Source organism: Epinephelus moara, chromosome 9 (assembly GCF_006386435.1).
Source record: "Epinephelus moara isolate mb chromosome 9, YSFRI_EMoa_1.0, whole genome shotgun sequence".
NCBI lineage: Eukaryota > Metazoa > Chordata > Actinopteri > Perciformes > Serranidae > Epinephelus > Epinephelus moara.
Genome location: NC_065514.1, coordinates 17,242,597 through 17,262,042, shown reverse-complemented (window position 1 = coordinate 17,262,042; position 19,446 = coordinate 17,242,597). Strand labels below are relative to the sequence as shown.

Here is a 19,446-nt window from a genome sequence, read left to right as displayed (position 1 = left end):
TGTTTTTGGGATGTTATCAGGATTTGGGCGCTTTTTAGGGACAAAGCACATGATGTCATTTCCACATCTGCAGGTTGGCACTGCTGTTACTCAATAACCATTACAGACTCTGGACTGTGAGTAATGTTTTAACAGCTAAACCTGGCAGCACGATAGATAAACGGCATGAAAATTAAAGCTTTGCGTCACTCTTAAAATAAAATCCACATCCTCATCCTCCCTGACATGCACTGGACAGCAATTACTCACCATTTAACCACCCCCCACCCATCCATTACATATTCGGGCAATTAATCTAATCAGCCAATTTTTACATCATGCTCAGTTTAAGTCGTTGACTGAGCAATAATATGGATTTCATGCTTTGTGGCAGCGGTGGTGACATAACTGGCCATCAGTAATGAGTCATGTTGGGTCTGCTGAAAGAGGGGAGGGGGTGACGTCATGTCATACCGGGATCTGTCCTTTCCCCATGATGCGGTCTGTGCTCTCTCCATCCTCTTTGTTCTGCTTGGTCTTGTTGTAACACTTCTCGTAGCACAGCAGCCTCAGGGTCTGAGAGCCCTCCAGCTCAATCTCAAACTCCTTAGGGGGAAGAGAAAACACAGAAATAGTTGCAGGGGGATTGTCGCAAAAATGTCCCGAGATTTCAGTATAATGACACAAACGGAGACGGGAATAACAACAAGGATAATAAGCATCCACCATACGTTATAATCCTTACATTCCACCACACAGCTGACCAACATTCCCTGTAATTATGTTCGGGGAGCACTCTGCATATGTTTTGTACATCGTTCGGAGGCCCACACTGTGTTGGTTCACTTAGCATTTGGACAGATGTGAGTCATCACCAGCAGCTCCTCATTAGCTGATATTATTTCCACTTTGCTGAGCAAAAATCCTCAAAGAGTCTTCGGTCGGTCCGTGACGGAAAAAACTGTGCCGCAGATGAACCGAACCGCTGATTGTGTCTCAAAGCTCTTCCTCCTCTGTGGCGCTAACCTCCAACATCCAGCTGTGTCATTAATGCATTCATGTTTGTGTGTGTGTACGCCCGCTTGCATGCATATACAGCATGCATATGGGAGTGTTTTTGCTATATGTTTGCAGGGGCTGCAGATGCTCTGGGTGGGTTCTGTTGTTTTTTCATCACTCAAAGACGGGCAGTTAACTGATTACAGGACCAGATGTCAGACAAATGACAGGCAGCACAAACTGTACCAAGAAGGAAAAGAGTTCATGTATGGCTCTGTTCGTTGGAAAGAAGGAAGGACATCTTACAAATCTGTGCATGGACCAATTCAATTTTAAACTTTAAAAGGCCTTAAGGTTTCAACACAGACATTACAAGGTCATGACTGATTCAGTAAACAGTAAAATGTAAAAAGTATTTCAGTACTGCCCCCTTTATTAAAGGTTCATTGTGTCTAGGATTTAGGGAGATATATTGGCGGAAATGGAATATAATAAGTATGTTTTCTTTTCCTATAAATAAGAATTATTGTGTTTTTGGTACCTAAAGTAGGATTTATACTTGTGCGGCAGACCCTACACCGTAGCCTACGCCGTTGTGAGCATTTATACTTGTGCAGTGGTGTGTCTGTTACACCTTCAAAACACTAGTCGGTGGCGACTACGGCCATTCACGTTTTCGCGTCAATCACTATAGTTAGCAGCCTCTCTGTGACAAGAGACAAACTGCTTTATTCAGTGGTTTTACCTGTTTCAATGGCCAGGTTAGTTTGTTTTGGAGAGGAAGAGGCCTCTGTGGATACTTTAACCCCCGGTAAAAACCTCCTGAACGTCTGGATCTTAAGTTACCGGAGAAAAATGGTAGGCACACATTTGCAGGTGCTGTGCTAGCAGCCTAATGATTTGTAAGTGAAACTGTTTTCAGTGTTTTTAGTGGTTTTAATCACCTGCCGTCTCATTTATAAACACCGTGTACGCACAAAACGAGGCCTGACAGAGGTGTACGCCACTTCCCATGCAAAAGTTGTGATCTATGAAAACAGACTTGATGGGAGCAACTTTGACCCATGCTTACGAACATTTTTGACACAGGAAACAGATGGAGAGGTGGAAGCCAGACTGTAGAAATTATTGAACATTTTTTGGCGCACGCCAGTTTTGGCTTTTGTCTGTCCATACATTTTTAGTATGGATCCTGCGCACTGTTTTATGAATGAGACTCCTGGTCCATTTGTTTTGGAGAGGAAGAGACCTCTGCGGAAAATTCGGCTTCTGGTAAAAACCTCCTGAACAATGAACACTAAAGGAGGAAGTTTCAGCTGGTTGCAATCTGCAATCCTCACTGCTAGATGCCATTAAATCTCCCTAATTTTTACACACTGTTCCTTTAATACAGACTGCAAATGGACATTTTATTGCAACTGGAATATGTACAGGTGCATTAAATTGTGCCAGTCTCTTACCTCGTTCCATTTGGGTTCAGTGGTGTATCGATATACTCTCGTCTTGGCTTTATTTGAAAAGAAGCCAAAGGAATCCACCTCCAATGTGCAGTAGAGATCTGACAGAGAGGAGAGGGTTGATAAGATATGACATTTATATGGCTACTGAAGGGTTGTTTGTGAATGCATTACATTCATACTTTACATAGCAATCAAACTGGCAAAATGTTAGATGTTCTACCCAGAAAGCAACTTAGGAATGAGTCAGTTTGCAGGTGTTACACAACTCAGGAAATACACCAAACCAGCAGCAGAAGACATACTTTATAAAAATGTAAATTCCTACAAATCGAACAAAAATGTAAGTAGTGAGACTTGAAAGGCGGACATAAAATAAAAGTAAAGTCTGAGGGAAACACATTCTTCCAAAAGTCCCCACCAGAAAATACCCTGTAAGTTTTCCACTGCTCTGCGGTCACATTAAAGTAGAGCTTTTCTTAGTAACTAATTTTGTCTATTTTCTGTTGTGTGCAGGAAGGCTAAAGGTGAATGACTCACTCAGACTCTGTTTGAGGCCGGAGGCAGAGTGGACGATTACATTCAGGAACCCGTGGAGACCGGGGGATTCATCCTCTGGAAAAACAGTCAGTGAGGAGAGAAAGAGAGAAAAAAGACAGTGAGGAGGGGATTAGAAAAGCATGCAGATCTCTGTTTGTTTTGGAGCAGAGTCAGACATGGAAGGAAGGGATAAAACAGCCCTGTACAATATAAAACACATGGTTTAAAACTCGGTGAAGTTTTTATCCTCATCTCAATCACAACTATTAATCATAATCATTTCTTTCCATGGCATTTTGTCTAGCATTCTGTGGTGAACAACAGAGCTGCCGTACGAGACATGTATAGAAAAAGAATGTGTTTAAGCAGGTGTGAAAGTGTAACCACACATTTATACATACAGCCCCAAACAGCTTATAATTTCATTGTGAAAACATGTCTACTTAATCCATCATGTGAGAGCATCGGTGTGTGATACAGACGACTTTATTTTAGCGAACAGCATTTCAGTGTTAAAGGAGAACATCACCCCCCAAATGACCATTTGTATCAGTTACTCATCCCGTCCACACTATGTTTGTGAGGCAACCACGGTTACAAAGACTCCAAAAATTGAGAAATTTCTTGATGAATTGAAGTCATAGCATCTAACAACAGCAAACTATTTCAAATCATTTGTTCATAAACTCTCATACAGCTCTGCAGTATAATCCACGGAAAGTGAAACTTATCTATGTTCTCTTCAAAGCCAGACTCCATTGACAAAAACAGTAATTTTACCTCACTGAACACAGGAGCTGCTGGTCTACTACTGCCTCGATCACTTATCAGTTGTTTGTTTTTGTGTAACTTTGGTGCTTAAAGGCTTTGTTCGCACTCACCAATGTCACACAGTAGCACAAACAACCTACCATTTGAGGCAGTGGTAGACCAGCAGCTCCTGTGTTCAGTGAGGTAAAATTACTATTTTTGTAAATGGAGTCTGGCTTTGAATGAGCATAGTTAAGTTGAATTTTCATTTTTGTGGGAAAAGGCTGTTTGGGAACTACTGAGCAAAATACGGGTTAAATGAAACTTGTGTTATTCTGCACATGCTGCATTAGAGTTTGCAAACGGATGTTTTGATGTAGTTTTGCTGATGCTAAGCGCTTTTACTTCAATTTATAAAGAATTTTCTCAGTGTTTATAATCTTTGTTCACCGGAGGCATACAAAAAAAAACTAGGGGAGCTTTCACACCTGCCCTGTTTGGTTCGGTTCTATCTAACTCAAGTTTGTTTGCCCCCTAAGTGTGGTTTGTTTGGGCAGACCTTCTTGAAGAGGTGGTATCGGTCTGGTTACAAACGAACTCTGGTGCGGTTCGTTTGTGATGAGAACGTGTTCCGACCTTGATCTGAACCAACTGCAGTCACATGACACATTGTTTGGGTTAAACATGAGCATGTTACAGTCCTGGAGGATTATTAATGTGCACCTCCTCCTGTACTGCCTTAATATGCACATTCAGCACATCCAATGCATCAAAACATTGTTTATCTAGTTGGAGCCGCGCCTCGTTTTCAAACCGTATGGTTTGACTAAAATGAACAATGACAGCAATATAGTCCACAATGAGCAGCGCTAAAATCAACCTGCGTAGTTGTCCCTCCATTGTGACATTAGAAAGTGTCACATTTATCTTGTAAGTGGACTCTTCTTCAACGTTTGGTTTACTTCCTGGATTTTCCCCACATGGAAATTCTGACCAATCAAGAGCAGCTTTCTCACACAAGGCATTTGATCTGGTCCGCTTGTAAATGCTCTAGGCACTTATTCAACTTTGTCAGAAAATTTGTCCCTGATTCAGACCAAAGCAAGACAACTCTAGGTCTGAAAGCACACAAACTGCATGTGGTGAGTAATTGATTTACAAATGCTCACTTGGTGGGAGAAGTGTTCCTTTAAAATCAACTTTCATGTAAAAAAATAGTACCTTACCTTCTTTATTGATGCTAAGTGGAATGTGATGGACAGTCTGCAGTTTGACACAAGAGCTGGTCAACATTTGCAGCTCCATGGAAGTCAAGGAGGAAGTTTTCAAACCTTAAGAGAGGACAAGAAATGTACATGTGAATGACACCTTACATTGGTCTCTCCATCTTCATCACAAAGTTGTTGGATTGGTAGTTGCTAATGTACATGTGTCCACATTTTGCAAACATGTTTCAAGTGCCTAGGTTGCCTTTTACACGAATAAAAAATGTATATATCCTCGTTTGGATCAGACATTTCTGGGACACTTACATTTCTTCTGCTGTTCCTTCATTATTTCCCTCCACTCTGCACGTTCATAGTCGGATGAAATCAGGAAACTGTAACTCTGAACACAAACACAGACAAAAAGAATGGCTGTTATTTCATTGCCGATTAATCTGAGGAAAGGCGTGCTGAAAAATTAAAAGGACATGTGCCATCTTTGCAAATCTATAACATCAAAATTTTAGCTATGTAGTCGTTTGTTCTTGTTCAGGCAGCTCTAACAGATGAAAGCTATCAGACAGCATTTGCTCCACACTGATACAAGAAAGTCTGAGACACATCAAGGAGAATTCATTTTGAGGAAGATCAGCGAGGGGATATTGTGCTGGGAATGAAGCAGAGGACGACAAAAATGCAGTGAAATGAGAAGAACAGATGAAATATGGAGAAGAAGAGCGTCCAGGGAGCAGTAGGAGGAGGAAGGATGATGGGGCAGAAATGATGATGAAGTTGGAGAGTGTCATCACCTTGCCGTTCTTGTTGTAGACTCTGATGGGCATGCTCGGAGACATTAACAGCAGCAGAGACTCCTGTTCAGACAGCTTCTTCCTGAGACGGTCGATGACTTTTGAGCCCTTGTTGGCTCTCTGAAATCACAGAGGTAAAAACGTTTGACTGTTTGTGTGGGAAACCTTACCTTGGATATATCTAACATGTCATATGAGACTCTTTCAAAACCCAAAGGACAAGCTTAAAAAAATGCAGCTGTCAATCTGAAAACCAGACTTTTGTTCTTAGTTCCTGAACAGATTTTAGTGAAACAGTGTTTAAGCGCTACCTTCTCTCTCTGAATCTCACTGCGGAGGTGTGAGATCTTGACTTTCATGGCGTCGAGCTCCTCATCGGGGACCTGGGGGATGGTAAGTGGCTCGGTCTCTTCGGGGCCCTGGAAGGTCAGCTCAGTCAGTGGGATGTACCACTTACTGTCATACTGTTGGTTTTTACTGCAGAGGGAGGAGGAGGAGAAAAAAGCAGAGGAGATGGATGGTGAAGAGTGAGTATAAAAGATGGATGTGAGGGAGTATGAAAGGAGGAGTGGATTATACATGGATAAAAGACATGGAGGAATGGTGGTGTAGGAGTGAGTGGAAAGAGGAGAAAAACAGAAATTATATGAGACAATTGTACAATAATTAAGAAGCAGGTTACTTGTGTTTATGAAAAAGTGTTTTTTAAAACAATTTTTAACACATTTTTAAATAATTTGAATAATTCATGATCAATGATACGAATTCTAACACAATTTTTTCTATAAATATTTCCATTTTAGTAGGTAACATGATACAAGAAGTGCAAAATGAGTCACCCCAAAATCAAAAATACATATTTTTCCTCTTACCTGTGGTGCTATTTATTAATCTAGATTGTTTGGTGTGAGTTGCAGTGTTGGAGATATCAGCAGTAGAGATGTCTGCCTTCTCTCCAATATAATGGAACTAGATGGCACTCAGCATGTGGTGCTCAAAGTGCCAGAAAATACATTTGAAAAGTAAACAGCAATGTCTCTTTACAGAAATCATTAAAAGGTTACTCAAGATAATCCACAGACCCTGTTGTGAGCAGTTTCATGTCGGAACTATTTTCTTTCTACCGAACTACACCTGCCAACTGTGTCACTGCGCAGAAGGAAGTGTGCAGCTCGGCCAAGGAAGACGCCATGAAAGTTTACATCTCACGCTTTCACGAGCACAAGCCTCTTGTCCATGAGTAGATGCACACTTCCTTCTGCCCGGTGATACAGTTGGCAGGTGTAGTTCGTTACAAAGAAAATAGGTCCTACGTGAAACTTTTGGATTTCTGGAAAGAGACATTGCAGCTGAGTTTTTCAAAGGTGTTTTTGATGCTTTAAGCACCACTAGCTGAGTGCCATCTAGTTCCATTATATTGGAGAGAAGGCAGACATCTCTACGGCCGTTATTTCCAACACTCTGCAACTCACACCAAAACAATCTAGACTGATAAATAGCACTACATGTAAGAGGAAAAATATGTATTTTTGATTTTGGGGTGAACTGTCTCTTTAAACTTCAAATCTTGAATGAGCGTTGGATAGTAAGTTGTCTTAAGTGCTTTATCGTAGGCAGTTGGAATTCCTTGAGTTTCTTAAAGACATTTCACCTCTCATTCAGCATGTGTGTCAAACATGATGGCCGGGTGGGTCAACGACTCACATGTGACCTCAGTAACTCTGTAAGGGTCCACACCTACACAAAGAATGAAGCCTGCGACTCCACACCAGTCCGTTAGAACTGAAGAAGCCTCTTGGATGAGAGGTGAAACATCTTAAAGGAACTCAGGCAAGTCTAGTTTCCTACGATATAGCACTTCAGATTACTGTGACCTGGATGACTGAGAATCTTCACCCACATCATAGTAAGTTGTGTTTAGTTTTCCCAACATTTTCAGAAATCTTGTATGAGTGAGGTTTGTATTTTGGTGTATTTCACTGTGGTGGTTTAACTCAGTGAGGATAAGATGCATTTCTTACCCTCCGATCTGTTTCTTCAGCTTGGCGCAGAGCAGCAGATCAGTGAAGAGGAAGACGTGCCGCAGCTTCCTGGCCCCCTCCACCAACTCCACCATGAAGCTGTCCCTCAGAAGCTGACGGCTCTGTGGCAACGACACACGACAGTGGTGGGTCAGTAACACAGTCAGAACAGATTGCAGAGCTTTTGTATCGGGGCTGCAACCCAAAGCCTTCTCCCTCCCCTCTCTTCCCACCTTACCAGTCCTCTTTTACTAGCAGAAAATGTAGAGAGGACAAGATAAAGAACAGAGTGGAGGGAGACTGAGAGACTGGACTTCAGTTTCAGTTACTGCGTCATCATCAAAAATGTCTGCTTTACTCTTTTATTAGTGACAAAGCTTGTGTGCAAGCTACTAATAATCACTGAAATTTGCATCCAAAAAAAGTTGAGGGTTTTCCCTTTAATTGCTTCGATTAAACTGATGCTTTTGTCACATTCTGCCATAATCATCAGTTTCCAGGTTACAGAAGAATGAATGAGGTAACGGCAAACTGGGAATCACTGATGTCAGACTATATAATGAGATGTGTAATACCGTCACTCGCCAAAAGGGGGCAGTGATGCCATTTTCCAAATTAGAGAACACATTTACGAGAACGGACTTAGAACAATAACAGGCAGCAGAGAAATGCCAAACCACAACTGAGTAGTAAACGATCCACTTTCACATGCTCATAACCCTGCTTTTACTTGTGGTGTGCGGTATGAAACGTTTAGGCAGGAGAGGTCTGCTGGAAAAAACTGAAAGTTTGTATTTTAACTCAGCAGGCGAACACAGCAGGTAGCATCTAGCAGGGATGGGACCTTCTAAATACATATACTAGTTAATTTTTGCCCTTGATTTCATTCTTTTGATTGCACAATTTATGATTTGTGTGAACGTGTGAAGAGTTTTTGACATTTGAAACAGTGTCTGCTCAATTATTCTGCAAGTTTCATGCTGATTTCACCCGCTTTACCTCGGATATTTAGCTTGATTGCAGCTATTTATCTGAGGTAATTAACTGATGTTTTGTTTTAATGACAAATACATTTAACTTCTGCAAAGATATCATAAATAACAAGAGTTAAAACATTAAATAGTGTCGAGCAGGCACTGCCACTGCCACTTGGGGTGCAGGTTTTTTATAGTAAGAAACACTGACAAAAGGAATGGGAGCTAATGGGCTATAACATTACCAATATGCAGACGTAAGGGGTTTTACAGTCCATCTACTGCTCTCCAAATTAAGCAAATCCGGAAGTACGTTTGTCCACAAGGATCTGTTAAAAACTTTTAATACACACACTTACAACACCCCAGCAGCAAGGCCATGAAACCTGACATCACACTTGTTCAGAGCAAATCACATCCCTATCTTCACCCTCCTCCCCCCTCCATCATGACCCAACAGCTACTGTCACCACCAGAGCACACTGAAGTGGAGCTGCTGTTTGTGCAGGAGAGCTTTACGTGCTTACAAAACCTGACTGGGCATCTGCTGGCAAAGACGAGGATCATGCTGTGTCACTCGGTGTTAACGGTCGCGTATGACGGAGAGGGCGAGGCGAGGGTGACAAAGACAGAGAGAGCCTGAGAGTACATCAAAAGGGAAAGTAAATGCCTTAAAGAGAACGCAGGGAGAGCGACAGCAGGGACGGAGCAGCTCCCGATGGAACACATGTCATGCCGCAGTTTCTTACTGTAGATACCAAAGCCATGTGACACAGCTCCACTGCAGTGATCTGTTAAGGCATGTCATGCACATGCGCCTGCGAGCACACATGAAGATCCTGCAGCAGATTGCAATCATGTCCTGATCCTGGAAATAAGGATTTAATAGAAGTCTAATTCCCAGTGGTGGATGTAATTATTCATTATACCGGCTAGATAATGAAGCCTGCAATAATGACGACCTGTGATAGATAACTTCCAGATGAGTTGCCTTCTGTCTATATGGCATATTTCTCTAGTGAGTGCTGGGATGCTACATCTGTCAGACCACACACAGCACTCATGTAATCTCCTGGTCCAGTTTGTGTTGTAACACACGCTGAGATACGATCAAATTGCTCCTTGTAGTGATCCTCTGGTTACTGTAATGTTCATCATTCAGTCTCCATCTTTGGGTTTTGGGGCTTTGATGGCACAAGAGTGGCACATCTATGAAGTGATTCCACATGCAATGTAACCCCCTGAGGATATTTTCTAACTAGAATATAAAACACGGCTCCATCTTGCCTTACTTCTATCAATCTACATGCTGTCATGTCAGTCTATATTTAGGACGAATACACTACAGTAGAAGGAGACATGAGTCACACTGCTCCACTCAGTTTTGGCACATTACTCAAATACAGCATTAAACTGAGGGAATGAGGGATAATGAAGCTGTAGATATGCTGTATGTATGTATGTGTATTAAAAGCACCAATGCACCATCAGTCTGGTCTTCGGCCAACTGGGCGCTGTAATGTGATCGCGGATTTGAGGTTTTAAGGGCATTTAATCCACTGCCAATTACATACAGGATATGTAGGGATTAGACTGTCATATGTAAAATATAAATAGATATAGAAACAAGGCACAGCAGGGATTTGAGCTACACGCTAACGTCAGCATGCTAACATGTATTGCTTTTCAGAAACCAATGTACAGTAGTGGAAAAACTGACATTGGACACTGTGGATATCTTCAACTATACCTGCGGTTATTCCACAGGCTAGTTAATAACATGTCGGGCAGGAAATCCAAAGTGTGGGATCATTTTGAGAAGGTGAAGGACAAACCCAAGGTGATATGTAAACTCATCTTCATTGGTCGACTACAAACATGACGTATCATCTGAAACATGGAAGTAGCTACATGCCCATTAGCCACTTAGCACAATCATTACTGCTTTGCCGACAGCGTCATTAACAGGCGGCTCGCTCAGTGTGTGACGTGCACTTGTAGATAAAATATAGGCCTATATTAATGAAGGTTCATTAGTACTGTTTTGTATTTCTCTGTAATGTAGCACAGTGTTAACAATGTTACTGATACTATTCTTTCTCACACCTTCAACTCAAACTATTGTGTTGCCACGCCCAAAATATATAATTTAATAATTAAATAAAAATCGTAAACATGAGGGCGACTACTCGACTAATGGCCCTAAATGACGACTATTGTAACAGACATTTGTGACATGGAGCGTGTTCGTAAATAGCCTCGCCGAACACCAGAGCACATTCTGGCACAAACTGGACCATTCATAAATTCGGGGCACTGTTGGAATATGCTATTTGGTTTAGAGCAGCAGAGCGCTACGTGTAGTGAAGGTAAACTTAACCAATTGATATTTTATATGGACATAAATCGTTTTAACTCCGGGAAATCAGCGAGAACCCGACCCGATTAAAGTCCAGGGTATGATTAGACATTACAGCATTGGGTTTGGGCCGGGCACAACCGGGTTCAGGCAGAGATTCAAAGCTTTCTACTACATTACTTCTTCCTTCTGTTTGTTTTCTCCTCTTATTTCTTTTTAACTTTTTGTAGAGTAACTGCATCCAGTCTTGCAATCCTGCTTGTCCAACCAGCCAGTGGTGGCAACATGCTTTTTCCACACCCTGGGCAGCAGTGAAGTAGCGTGGCATTATGGTACCGCTCTACATCGCCAGTTGGCTGTGGTCACATTTATGACAGACCACACCTAGCTATGACATCACAGGGTGTGGTCAGAGGTTCAAGAGACTTACAGTACATCTTTCAACCCACAGAGGCCAGTGCAGCTGTCTTACCTCCTCCAAAATCGAGTTCAAGTCACTTTTTAATTATTACTTTTTTAGGATGGTGATCAGAGAAGAGCGGCAAACTAAGTATTTCATTCCCTGATTGTGGAACAGAAAGTACAACAGTAGATTAGGTTGGATTATTAGACACAAAGCACCCTAACAGACGAACTACTAACTCTGACTGATGCAGATTAAAATGAATTGTCAGCGGAATTGTCGTACACAGGAGCTACTAGATTTGTCTAAACTTTCAGGTAAGTGATCTGGACTTGAAATGACTACAGTAAAACTACGCTGCCCAGCAGGCCTCAGTGATAATCCTCCTTCCCATTGATCTCATGATAAAGAGATAAAACAAAGTAAGGGATAACAGCTAGATTAGGGATTGAATGGGAGTGAATGGGAAGGGATCAAGCAAGACAGACCACTAAAATACTGCGACACAGAAGCATCTGTTTAACCTGCACATTCAAATCTGTCATTAGAAAAACTCTTAACAAAGGTTTTGACTGCATTAAATCAGAATTAAGAGATTATAAATATTCATTTTTAATCATAAACTGAGCAGAAAAAAACTCTAATAGCCTGAATAATGCTGTTCTCATGAGTTTTATTATTTTAACACTGAATGTAGGGTTTGACACATTAACTGAATGCCTGTAGATATTAAAAGAATTAATTAAGGCCCATTGTTTTATCTTTGGATGCAGACACATATTCCAGCTGAGGCTCATCCCGACATCAGTAATCTGATAAATTTAAAAATGTGCTTACGCTGCTGCTTCGCTCTGCTACTGGGGGAAAAGACATCCTTAACAAAGCAGCTGTCTCAGCGCATCAGATGACATTTTCATAATATTGCACAGCCAGTAGGAGAAATGTGACTTTCTCCATTTCTCATAATAGCTGACCGGAACATCAGCAATGCCGATGTTGAGGCAGAGCGACGTGGGGCAGAGCACGCTGACAGCACAGAACGCAGATTAAATATTGACCATCTCCTGGAGGAGCCTCGCTAAGAGCGTGTGCACGAGTAATGGCATGAATTTACAAAAGATCCGTGTTTATTTTTAGAACGCACGCTTCAAGGGGCATCTCTGCGCTTGTGTGTTTTGCCGTTATGTGCGCGTAAACTGATTTGTGTGTACGGGGACCAGTTTGTGTAATGACGGAGCGAAAGGCAGACGTACAGACAGATGAAAGCGGTTTGCATTTCTACTCGAAATACACTCACACACAGTCACATCAGGGGCACATCTTCTCCCACAGGCAAACAAAGCAAAGCGAGGAGGTGAATTGAGATTTAGACAGCGCCATCATTTGCATTTTAATTAAGCAGCTTCTGTTTGTGCCCTCCCCTCGTGTGGCAGGGGCAGGGCCTCTGGGGGCCACTTGTGCTACTCTGCTCCTGCATGCCTCCACTGAACAAACCACAGGTTATTTGCTAGTGTGCGCACATGGAGGGGAAGAGTGACACTTCAGCACTCCCTTAATCCTCGACATGTCAGGTCAGATCATAAATCAGCAGTTTGGCCTCTTCATACTTCATCATTTGTCCTAACTCAACCTGGTTGCCAGAAAAATGCTTTATACATTTCTGCAAACCACCGATATGTTACATTTGTCTGTTTTATGTAGAGCAAGGATACTCAAATTGCTTTGCTTGAGGGCCACTTCTGCAAAATGTAAGGAGACCAGTCTCGCACCTTATTTACATTAAAAGTACAAAAAAAAATGTCCAGTGTGAATCAATTTATTTCTTACTGTGAGGAAGAAAACGGTCTGCAGGCCACCTGGCACACTATAGCGGGCCAAATCTGGCAGGGATGCATTAAAACTTTATGTTTCAACAACACTGTGGTTACCATTAGGGTTAGGCACAAGAACCACTTGGTAATGCTCAAGAAAAGATCATGTCTAGGTTTATAAAACCCAGTTTTGGTGGCACAAATCCAGCAGGAAAAGCAGCTTTGTGTCTGTGCGCTGTCTCCGGTGGAAAAACTGCCACAAGTTACAAAAAGCCACTCACATTTATGGGGCTAAAAGGTGCAGAAAACAGGGATGACTCCAGATGTCAAACCGCTGTGGTTTGTTGGTCTTGAACAGTAGTCTGCAGTGGTCTGCAGCTTGGCAGGTGTCTCACCTATAAGTCAAGCCATCAACCTCCTAATGACATAGTATGCTTATATATTATGTCACTAGAAACGTTGATATGACACGTATGAAACGTACAAATGTAACATATTTGTGGTTTGCTGAGATGTACAATACAGCCATGTTGAAAAAGCACTCCCTAGTGGTTCCCAACTGGTCCAGCCATGGGGTCCAGATTTCTGCTTAGTCACTAGTTTAAGGTCCATACAGTTAAATATATTCAGTGTCATACTTGCTCCGTTATTTACTAACTCTACAGCAGGAAACCACTTCAAAATAAAAGCTCTGTGCTGGAAATTCCTTGTACTTCAACATAAAGTGTGTTTTTTACTAACTTGACACATTAATGAGTCAGTCAGGATGGACCCGTGACCCACCAGTTGGTAACCACTGCCCTACACCCTTAAACCATCAGGGATAACTCCAAGAATGACACATTGACACCTCGCTAATGTTTACTTGATAGTTTAAACGCGGTAGTAGCTCAAACTGCTTCATTGTTAAATGCAATTACTGCTATTAAAGCAGTATTACAAACAAATCTCCTCTACTATAAGGGATTAAAGTTGTATTTCTTGCTCAACAACCCCTTGGTTTAAGCACTGTCCTCCTCATTGAATGCAAGACATCACCCTTCCAGGTAACGACGATCTTTCAGAGCGCAGTATACTGTATGTTGCAGCTCAGTTGGTGAAAATGCAGAAGAAAACCTGAGGCGTATTATATACTCTAAGGTACAATATAATGAGCCCCATTGATTTCCATGTGCTACTTTCATGTATCCATGATAAATATTTGATGACTGGTGTGGAGGTGCGGACAGACTGGGATGGAACTGGGGCCTGCGGGGATAGGAGGGGAAGCGCATGTGTCCGGGTGTGTGTGCATGTTCAAAGGCAAACAAGAGAAAAAGAGCGAGTGAATGGAACAGAGAGTAGATAAGTGTATATGTGTGTGTGTGTGTGTGTGTGTGGAGAGGGTGCAGTAATGACCCCCCTGTGAGCAGAGGGAGGAGCCGGCACAGCCTTTTTCGCTCCTTCGCTCCCACCCTCCATTTATGAATAATTAAGTTGGAATCTGCCAGTCAGAGCGGACCGGTGGCTCATTACAAGGCATTATGTACGGCCGTGTCACGCAAGCTATCAATCAAGAGGAGTCCATTCATGTGCGTCAAGTCATCTCCGGGGATGACAGAGGCAGTGGGGGGTAGATTGTGTGTGTGTTCGGGGTGTGTTTGCGTTAGGAGATGGGAGGGATGGGAAGCCACCAGAGAGACACAGCGCAAACACAGAATCAACCCTGGTATGACCATATAAGGGCATGGGCTCTGCTTTAGGCTGCAGATTGGCGGCAGCCTAAACATTCATTTGGCAGTGACTTCATGGTCATTTAGAGGGCGGGGTTATGTCATCATCAGCATGCTCGGCATCAGAGCTGCAAAGGGTTAAACTGATGAAATAATGACTATATCTTTAGCAGGGATGCATCTAAATCCGAATAATCAATAAGCATAAATAATGTGATGGAAACAGATATTTGTTTTACTCGAAGCTGACCATTCATGACCGTCACTGTCACTACAAGGAGAAGGAGACGTCAAAATGAAGCACAGACTCTGTAGTTTGTATGTGTTAATTTGCTCCATTTAAAAAACCCAATTCTATTATTGAAAAAAAGATATTTTACCTTGTATTTCAGTCAATATTAATGTGTTTAAGATGCAACATGCTGCACTGTATGTACTGGCCATAGGTTTCATGCAATTTTGGCATACACAAACAGCCTAAAAATATTTGACGGAAAATTTTACAGTTGGAAATAAAATGAGCTGGGAAATAAATGTGGCATTAGGAAATAAAAGTCTTCTGAAATAAATAAAAGTAGTCTTTGAAAAACTTCCTTTCTCAAATAAAACCCATTTATTTATTCACTAAACCATATTGGCTCATTTATATATGTATATTAACATTTACTGATATATTTACTTCCTAACTTATTTATTTCGGGATTTATTTCATAGCTATATCTATTTATTTCATAGGCACATTTATTTGTTTCAAAGGCATATTTTTTTTTTTTATGTATTGTTTTTTATGGCATATCATAGTGGTGGGGTTCACACAGTTCACAAAACTTAGTTTAGTTAAAAATAAAAATAAAAGAAAGAGAATGAGAGATTAAGAAGTACAGTATCAGGATGTAGAAATATATGTTATAATTAATTATATGCCATAACTAAATCAATTTGATGCTTTAAAGGCACAACAATTTCACTGTCAATAAACATTCAGTTAGAAAATACAACATTTACCTGATTTAACGTGACTTAAGGCCAAAACACACCGGCGGCGAACATAGCAGGTCAAAAAATACGCCCCTATTGTGTTGGCTCTCCTTGATGCGTCACCCTGAGGCACTTTATGCGACTGTCTTATTTCCAGTCTCGCCGCCCTCAGAATTAAATGCATTTTCCCCCACTTGCTCTCTGCTTGTACATATCAGCTCACGTAGCAGCTCTTTTTCTCTGCTCCTATGGCAGCTCGACTCGCCACCTCACCACTGATGCATAAAGAGAGCCCTGTTGCTGTTGCTTTGTCTCCTATGTGACAGAGAATGGAAAATATCCTGAGCTAAACGACTCACAATCCCATCACTTTAAAGAGAATAGCCAAAGAGATACTTCCTGGTGAGTCATAGCTTTGGAGATCTGCTCTTTGGGTGAGAAATCAACTTAAATAAGTGGGTGTCCCCGCAAGATTTTAAGCTAATGGAGAGGTGGAAGAGGCACAGATCTTTCAGCAACAATAACCTCATGTGGTTGTCTGTTCACAAGCTGCAGCGTGACGTGTCCGGTGTGTGCTGGGGGTGGCACTCGATACGCATCAACAAATGTGACTGGTGTGTTTTCAGCTTTATTGTATAAACCACATTCACTTCCAGTATTCCATTCGCATATGGATACAGAGAAATATAATTTTGCTGGCTTCACTCACCTCTCCCTTCTTGACAGTCATAGACTGCCGTCGGGGCGTCGTCTCCTCATTGATGCTGGACAGGAAGTTCTGGGAGATCCGCAAGGCGTCCTGCAGAAGCGGGTGGTCCGGGTGGCTGGTGGGCGTGTGTTTGAGCAAGTCCTAGAGTACAGCAGTAGACGGAGAAATTTTTTTTTACCCACTGAAACACAAACTAACAGTGCAGCCCTTAAAGACGTTCCCATAGGAGGCTGAATTTAAAACAAGGTTTGTGATTCATAAACCCAAGCCTTTTTGGACTTCTCTATGTGTGGTCATTTCTAATCTGTAATTTGTCACATATCTGGGATGGGTGCTGATGGAGGAAATGCTTTCTAGAGATGGAGAAAGAAATCCCTGACATAAAGAAAATAATAATGCATTTTTTATTCTGACAGTGTTGGCCAGTTGGGTTGTGATCACCTGTGTCATGCCCTCTAGGCTTAATTTGTGAGCAGCATTATTATGCGGCATAATGAGGATGCGTGTCTGCTTCAGCGTCACTCTTACTTACATGAAGTACCAATGTGCTGCGAGTCACTCTGTCCACTGGTTTATAAAGCAAAGCTGTACATGAAAAAGAAGAGAAACAAGACTAATTGTTGATATGTTTGAATTAATATACCATATGTGTGCATTTTAATTTGTGTTATATTTTGATTCAAGTTAAAACTAGCATGAAGTGACTGACCTTCTAGAGAGTTCTTGGCCGTCTGGTCCTTGGAGTCCTTGGGGCTCCTTACCTTCAGGTTCTGTTTGGAGACAAATGGCAAGTTCAAAGAGGAACACCCTTTAAAAAAGACTTCTGAAAACCGGCTCAGTATGGTTTGGCCATATGAAAACATAGTGAGGTTATTATTCTTGCTCAGGCTCTGAGGTCATCCACTTCCAAATTAATTATGCCATCCTCAGCAGCTCCCCCCGCCCCCCGACCATCTTCCTCAGATGGCTCAGAGTCATGCATCATTACTTAGGCCATTAACAACCGTCGATGATGAATTCCCCATCCTGCATGTGGACACCAGCCTCAGTGCTAACTGGTAGACCTCATAAAACATAGACGAAGACTGATGGTGTGTCAGAAGCTACGTGAAAGAACATGTGCAAAAAAAAAAAAAAAAGCTCAAAGACTGCTCAACATACTCTGTTCAACCCCGCACTTTATTTTTATCCTGATATCCTAAAGCTTATCAGTCAAGACATGAACATCTGCTCCAATTTATTGTACATACTGTAGTTCATAAAGACTCCAACATCACTTGAACCCATTTTTGTGGCTGCTGGAAACAGCAAAATCCCAAAATGTCTGAAGAGAGCTGTAATACTGTTTAAACTTTCACAATTCCCACCCTTGTTAGAGTGTTTGAATGTAACACTTGTGGGATTGTAGACTACTGGTTTAAAACCAGGGTCAATTTTCTTACATCAGCCTTCAAAAGTAGATTGGAGGCAGGAGAATTAGTGTTTTCAGATCTAGCTTCTCTATGATAACAGAAATTGTTCTGAGCCCCCAAAGCTGTTGGAAACTTGTGTTCGGGGAAAAGATAAATTAACAAATTTATTATGCTGCCAAGGCTCATCTACGGTCTGTGTAGGTGATACTGAGCTCAGATTTTCCTGGTCAGCAATGAGAATGAGACCAAGCAACCCTCCTCTGCATTGTCCCCTAATTTAACTGACATTCACACACACACACACACACACACACACATACACACACACACACAATATATTGCCTCTGGCTGCATTTGTATAGAAATATTCAGCCGAACATGCAAATTTAAAGGCAGGGAAATGCTTAAAGCTGTGTGGGTGGGTAACAGCAAAGCATTTTGCAAGTATAGTGCATCAGGGACAGAACTGTTAAACAACCACCAATATCAGCTATCGGTCTGATGATGATAAGCTTGTGGGGCCATAGCCTACATTTTGAGGGTTCTGGTGTAGCCAGTGGATATTGGGACTAAAACTTCCTTCTTTCTGGCTGATCTCTATAAACAGGTATTTGCATATGAACGCAGGTAAAAAACATTTAAAAAGCTAATGCGACATTAGACGAAATCCGATGGGTTCTGAAATTACATTTAAATCAAAAAGTTCCACCTCTTTTGCTCTCCACATCTACCTGCCACTCAAATGTGATTGGTCAATACTTCTCAGACTACAAAAGAAAACCAAAAAGCTTCCGATTCCAAAATCTTGTACCGTTGCCTACAGATTCAACATACATTCTGTTAATAGAAATTAAGCAGACATAAAATAGCAGCCTGGTCTCATTACCACGGCACTGAAACAGGTGACTTGGACAGTGTCATGGGCACCAGATGCATCATGCTTCCATTGAGCCACTCCAATGTACAGCTATCTGTGTCATTATTAGACGTTTAGAGCAACGGACATCGTGTAAAGAGTGCTAAAATCCAATTAGGGCGGCGGGAGGGGAGCTGCATGGGTCCAACAAGCTCAGGACTTTGACCAAGGAGACTGGTGTTTGTGTCGTGTGAAAAATAAATTTGTTTCAAGTGACTAGTGACATAGAAATAATAGTTAGCATGTTAGCCGTTAGCCTATATACAGCCGTAGCGTCAGACCTGTTAAAACTTAATTGAACGGGCATCCTTTCAAGTGCAAAGTTAGTCCACTAAACAAGCTTTTTCTCCACAAAGACTGCCTCATATCGTTAGGATAAATGTCAGAGAACATATAGAAAACGACATGTAAA

At 41.7% G+C, this 19,446-nt stretch overlaps 1 protein-coding gene across 1 annotated transcript in view; it reads right to left on the bottom strand.

The window, feature by feature from the left end:
• Positions 1–19,446, bottom strand: part of LOC126395824 (breakpoint cluster region protein-like) — a 125,273-nt gene that overhangs the window by 15,241 nt on the left and 90,586 nt on the right. Inside the window, exons 6-16 of the mRNA XM_050053562.1 lie at positions 17,416–17,476; positions 17,239–17,291; positions 16,707–16,847; positions 7,761–7,882; positions 6,051–6,216; positions 5,740–5,859; positions 5,258–5,333; positions 4,952–5,056; positions 2,976–3,050; positions 2,439–2,536; positions 454–585 (exon numbers count right to left, since the gene is read on the bottom strand). Of these exons, the coding sequence (XP_049909519.1) occupies positions 454–585; positions 2,439–2,536; positions 2,976–3,050; positions 4,952–5,056; positions 5,258–5,333; positions 5,740–5,859; positions 6,051–6,216; positions 7,761–7,882; positions 16,707–16,847; positions 17,239–17,291; positions 17,416–17,476 (1,149 nt within the window). The remainder of the gene's footprint in view (positions 1–453; positions 586–2,438; positions 2,537–2,975; positions 3,051–4,951; positions 5,057–5,257; positions 5,334–5,739; positions 5,860–6,050; positions 6,217–7,760; positions 7,883–16,706; positions 16,848–17,238; positions 17,292–17,415; positions 17,477–19,446) is intronic.